This window comes from Abramis brama, assembly GCF_963993115.1.
Source record: "Abramis brama genome assembly, chromosome: 10".
In the NCBI taxonomy this organism is placed as follows: Eukaryota; Metazoa; Chordata; class Actinopteri; order Cypriniformes; family Leuciscidae; genus Abramis; species Abramis brama.
In genome coordinates, this window is record NC_139972.1 from 15,571,128 (window position 1) to 15,577,127 (window position 6,000).

At 34.5% G+C, this 6,000-nt stretch overlaps 1 protein-coding gene across 2 annotated transcripts in view; it reads left to right on the plus strand.

The window, feature by feature from the left end:
* Positions 1-6,000, plus strand: part of LOC311090277 (uncharacterized protein) — a 13,146-nt gene extending 7,146 nt beyond the window's left edge. The window contains exons 1-10 of one of the 2 annotated variants that reach the window (XM_084125505.1): positions 2,096-2,247; positions 2,574-2,921; positions 4,558-4,656; positions 4,755-4,811; positions 4,884-4,949; positions 5,172-5,201; positions 5,363-5,428; positions 5,522-5,581; positions 5,671-5,730; positions 5,843-6,000. In XM_084125505.1, the coding sequence (XP_083981631.1) occupies positions 2,187-2,247; positions 2,574-2,921; positions 4,558-4,656; positions 4,755-4,811; positions 4,884-4,949; positions 5,172-5,201; positions 5,363-5,428; positions 5,522-5,581; positions 5,671-5,730; positions 5,843-5,886 (891 nt within the window). In that variant the 5' untranslated portion in view covers positions 2,096-2,186 and the 3' untranslated portion in view covers positions 5,887-6,000. Of the gene's footprint in view, positions 1-2,095; positions 2,248-2,573; positions 2,922-4,557; positions 4,657-4,754; positions 4,812-4,883; positions 4,950-5,171; positions 5,202-5,362; positions 5,429-5,521; positions 5,582-5,670; positions 5,731-5,842 lie in introns of those variants that run through there. The other variant, XM_084125506.1, reaches the window with a different exon arrangement.

The following is a 6,000-nucleotide window of genomic DNA, read 5'->3' on the forward strand; positions in this document are numbered from 1 at the left end:
CGCCTTCTTTGTCATTTGGTAATAAGATTACGTAAACGCAGCTTTATCCATATCAAATTTTCTATCACATATATTAAAGTAGGCTAACGGTTTATGTTCATATTTTCGGTCAAAATCTCGTTTCATCCCACTTTACCTGAACCGAAGTCTTCTGTGAGGACGCGTACTGGTACTGACAGAGAAGCAAGTCCTTTGGGTAGCATGGCTGCAAGTTGACATTCACTATCTGCATTACTTCATTAGATACAAAAATAAGGAAATTAGAGTAGGCTAGCCTGTTGCTAAAAAGAAAACATGCTGAGAGAAAAACAGGCTGAGGTGTCACATGGATATTGCTTGACTATTCTGTCCAGTAGGTGACGCTATTACTTTATATAGCCAAAACTTTAAGCTTCAAGCTTTAAAAGGAAATCATGTATGCTAGGCCTATCTTAAACAGTCACTACATGAGGTAGAAAATTAAGTTTCAATAATACAAAATTTAAATAAAAAATGCATTCAACATAGCTGTATTTTCTGAGAATTTATTCAGCAACATCTGACATGTAGCCTATCTTCTTTCTCTCCATTTTCTGAGATTTCATTCAACAAAATCTGACACCTCCTTTCTTCCCTATTCTCATTCCATTTCCTGTCTCATCTCTCTCTCTCTTCTTTATTGTTGGTTCATTAATATTAAACAAATTATTTACATACTGAGTGGAAATGTCAGTTTAAAAAGTAGTGCCTTTAAGCTATATCTCAGGATAGTCAGGATATCTTTTGTCTGAAAAGTTACTGGTTGGCTTACCTAAGAAATAAGTTGCCGAGTTCTATTTTTTCTTAACTAGTACTAGTACTAGTACTTAACTAGTACTTTCTTACTAGTCACTATTCAAATAATTACTAGTATCTAATAAGCAGTATCTAATGAATAAGTATTAAAAGAGTAGTAAAGTTGTTGTAAAGTTGTCTGTTGTAAGGTCAAGTCACCTTTATTTAATACGCTTTATACAATACAGATTGTTTCAAAGCAGCTTTACAGTGATAACAGGAAAACGATTCAGTGATGCAAACATTGATCAATGTTCAAACAGAGTTTATTTCAGCTGTACAGCAGCTCTAAAAGAAAATAGTGTCATTGTTCAGCTGAAGTCAGCTCAGTGATGATTCAGTTCTGTTTATCATAAGATTATCAATTATTAAAGTAGTTCATTTTATTTCAATAGGTACTACCTAATGGTATGGATATAGCTAAAAAAAGAATAGCCTATATTTTAATGATTAAATGTTAAAATAGATTGTTATAAAACATGATTTATTTAGATGAACTTGTATAGTGAAGCATACTATAAAGAAAGGTAACAAGGAAAGAAAGAAAATTTTGATTTAGACCTTTTAAGGTCATTTAGAGGAAACACCAACACATGCTCATGTCGCGGTTGTTGCAAGCGGATCTTAAAATAGCTTGCAATAGGCAAGATAAACACATGCATACAAACACCTGCTGTTGTGGCTGGGGCACAATCCTCATTTTAGTCAAATAACTATTACTTTGTTAACTTTAATGCGACAGCAAATGTGATTGTTTAAAATCAAGGAATTATTTTTGTGTTTATGAGTGGTCTAAATGAAATAATTTGCAATACCTTTATGCAAATTAAGGCTAAGATTGCATAGCAGTTATCCAACAAGATGTAATTTCTGTCGTAAGGTAAGTATAAACTATAGCCTGTGACATCAGTGATGTCAGTGATGAAATGATTTGTGAATGAGTTGAACAAGAATCATCTCTGGCATATATACTCAATTAGTGCAATTAGTTTTGCAACAGGGCATCCATCTAACTAAGAAGTGGATCTTACTTTGACTTTGCTACAGGATGTGGTAGTAGAAATTGAAACCAGGCAAGTAGCCTGGTGTTTGCAGCCTCAAAACACAATTATGAAAAGAAAATCGATCTACCCTCAGCCTTTAATGTTGTCAAATCTATTACAAAACACATTTTTCACTGTTTGGTCTTAGTTACATCACTTATCTGACAGTAAAATTATATTACATGCCAGTTACAGCCTAAATGTCAAGTAACTTGGCTGTGAATTTGCAGCTCTAAACCACCAAAAGAGGCTGTATGTGTGAACTTACAGGAAATAACATGTGAAGGACATCAGCCTACACTTTCTCTATTGCAAACTTTGACATCTTGAATGACATGCATCATGTACATTTCACATCTTTGGATATTTTTTGGTGCTTTGTCTTCACATGGTAGGTTCAAAATACCAGTACTATCGAATATGATGTAGCATAGGCTAATATTATGGGCAAATTATTAATATTATCAATAATGATACAAAAGAAAAATATATAATGTCTCATTATTAGCAGTTCTGATATATTTTTACATGTATGTTTTTAAATAATTAAAATCTTTGTTTTTTTATTATTTTTTTAAATTGATGTGTTGAACCAGACATTTCTTTAGAAACATTCTTTAGAACAATTTTTGATAGCAATCAACTCTTAAGAGATGAAAATGTGTGACTGTGTGATATGATGCTGAATCAGTTATATTTCGTGCCCCTACATTTTAGCTCTGGACCGCTGGAACACAGGATGGACAGAGGTCACCATCAGCGCCTCTCTGAAGTCTGAAGTCTTTCTCCCATGTCACTTTAATATAAGCCTTGAAAATGAAACAGACACTGTGAAATGGATCCACAAATCCAGTGGAGCTACTCTTCTAAGGATCATGAGTAATGGCAGTCTCTACTTTGAAAGAACAGAAGGACGAGTGAGTGTTTTTCCCCTTCTGTTCAAAGAAGGAAACTACTCCATCCTCATCCACGATCTGAAGCCTTCAGACATCGGCCCGTACTTTTGTGAGCGGAGCGGTGAACGCTGGAGAGTGGAAATCACAGAATCAGAGCCTCCAGTTGAGAGTAAGTTCAGTCCTTGGAAATATCTTGGAGCTTATTGTGACTGGGGGAAGTTGTCACAAGTATCTCAATGTAGAACAGTTATCACATGTGTTTAAAGATGTAACTCTGTAAAAAAATAAACAAACATTATGATAAAAAAAGGCATGTTGCCAGAAAATCACTAAAACATATGGTGGAAACAATATTTCAGGTATTACAGGATGGCGTATTGGTGCCTGTAAAACTTAAAACAGTGTCTTTCATCAAGTGTTATAATGTTAATTTACCAATCTACTTGAAATGCATCTTTTTTTACATTAAAATTAACTGATGACTACTATAATTGGTACATAGAGCCACATCCATGAATCAGAGCCGAGTGTTCATAAAACATGGCCAACACAAAACACCTGCAGGGCAACCCACTTGATGCTAAAATAATGCAATAAATATTAAATAACGCAAAAACATAATGCACATCACTGATAACAAAACTAAGAAGGACAAAAATATTTACATAAATGCACTGTAAAACATGATATAGTCAGTAAGTCAAGGCAACTCATGTTTTTAAATTACTTTAACTTATCGAAATAATTTAAGCAATTATTTGAGATTCAGCTCGATTTTTAAAGTCAGTTTAATATTTAGATTACTTTTGATTACTTCTTGACTTGATGTATTCCTTCTGTAATGATGTGTATTTTTCTTGTATTCTGTAAAGAATCTTGAGAAGCTTGCTTTAAAGGTGCTACATATGTCATGCAGGCACCTCTGGGAATGTCCTTTTACTGCTTTTCACCATAATTCTGGTAATTTACATTTTAATGTAAATTGATGTTAAACAGGTTTTTACTTTGTCCTTTTTACAGTCTTTTTTTGGGGGGTAAAAATGACAGACAGTTTTTGGTCACACTTTATATATCTTTAATTTATACTAACATTGTTATGTACTTATTGCGTTCATACTATTGAGGTGGGATACGGATAAAGTTAGGGACAGGTTTGGTGGTATGGGTAGGTTTAAGTTTGGGTTAAGGCAGGGGTGGGCAAACTTTTTGGCTTTTTTGGGTTAAGGCAGGGGTGGGCAAAAAATTTGACAGAGGGCCGGTGTCGTGCCGAATTTTGACTCCTGCCAAATTATTACCCCCCTAGTATTGGTAGGTTTAGGATTAGTTGTGGGGGAGGGGTTAGGATTAGGGGTGGGGTTAGGATTAGGCAATCAGGTACTGACTTCAACGAGGGGGGTAATAATTTGGCAGGGGGTCGAAATTCGGCACAACACCGGATTAAACAGCCTAACGGGCCGTATGTGGCCCGCGGGCCGTAGTTTGCCCACCCCTGGGTTAAGGGGTAAAGGAAGGATCAACTGTGTAATTATGCAATTACAGAAATTAATTACAGCTGTAATTACATGCAGGTATTTAAGTACAATGTAAAAACATGTATGTATAAGCGCATTGTATCAAATTATTAATTTCAATGTTTTTTGTTGTTTTTTTATATATTTTTTTACAGTGTTTGCATTTTTACAAGTAATTAATTATCGGCCACAACAATGCTTTGATTTGTTAATTCCTTTTATTTTGTGTTTCATGAATGTCATACTGTTTGCATTTTGCTGAAATCCTCTAATAGGCTGTAATTGTCCATGTAGGAAGACCTGATGAGGTAAATCCCTGGTTCTACTTCGCTGCTGGAGCTGGATTGTTTATTCTCCTTTTTATTGGATTAAGTCTGTTTTCAAAATATTGTGGTGAGCAATGGTTCCTTAAAAAAGTATAATTCTTGTATTTACACAAACTAATGTTACAATATCAGCTCTGTTTAAAAGTATTCTCTTCTTTTGGACAGCAAAGCACATAAATAGATCATCCAAATCTAATCCTGGTAATGGAGTTCAGAGTGAAGGTGAGCAGAGACGTTCAGTGAGTGACATTCTGTGGAGTTTATTGACCTTTATGAAAACCATTTGACTCTTAGGTAATAACCCCCCTGAGGAAACACAGAATACAGAAAGAAGTGAACAGAGAAACCGAAACAACAGGGGTAAGAAACATCACTTAAATGCTTTACCTATGGTTTTGAAACACACAAGGTATACACTTAAAAATCCATGAATGGCATTGCATTATAAGAAATATCAAATGAGAAAAGATCTAGCATCATTTGTTTGCCACTTGGCTTGATGTTCGTTTGTCTAGACCGGGGACAGAAATATAATACAGATACAATAGAATAAACATGTTTGTTTTGTTTCTATTTCTGAAGGTCTGAGACGGGGTTTCACAACTGTTTATGGTATGTGTTTCTCTTCTGTTCACCGTTCACTATAGTGACAAACTTGTGCAAACTGTAGGTTTTTACATTAGCCCCTTTATTTTCAAGTTTGTTTCAAATGAATTATTTTTTCATCATGATTTTGGGTAAAATTATAGAAATGCATTTTTTTTCATGTCAAGAAAATGATGTACCTGCTCCTCCAAATCGAAGTCCTGCTGTGCAGCAGGGGCAACATCCTCAGAGAGGTGACTCATCGATTAATTTATTATTACTTGATAAATCTAAGATAAAATGATACAAATCTAAAAAAAAATAAACAAAAAATAAAAAAAATTCAGCTTTTAGAGCCGTTCCTGATCCACCTGCAAGTCATTCTTCAGATGCCATACCATACTATGGTAAGACAATGTTTGTGTTTGGAAAACTGGATTAGCTGTATATGTGCTAAGAATGGAAATAACCCAAATATCTGTTTTAAATATTTCAGTCAACCAGGCAGAGCTCTCCAATCCAGGCAATGTTGGCAAAAACCGGAAAAAACAAAAACGTAATTGTTCATTATTCAGTTTAAAATGTCATTTGAATGAAACAAGGTGTATTGTGTGGCACTTTTTAAGCCAATTTATCTTAATTGTCATTTTCTTGTTTTTCTCTGGCAGATTTTCAGTTTAAAAATCCAATATATGGAGACTGCACTGATTAGAAGTCAGATGACAGAATCCAGTTCCACAGAATCCACGTTTCAGTCTGTTTAATTGTTCATTTCAATCATTGCAAACAGTTCAATATCTCAATAAATGCTGATGTTTGACACTGA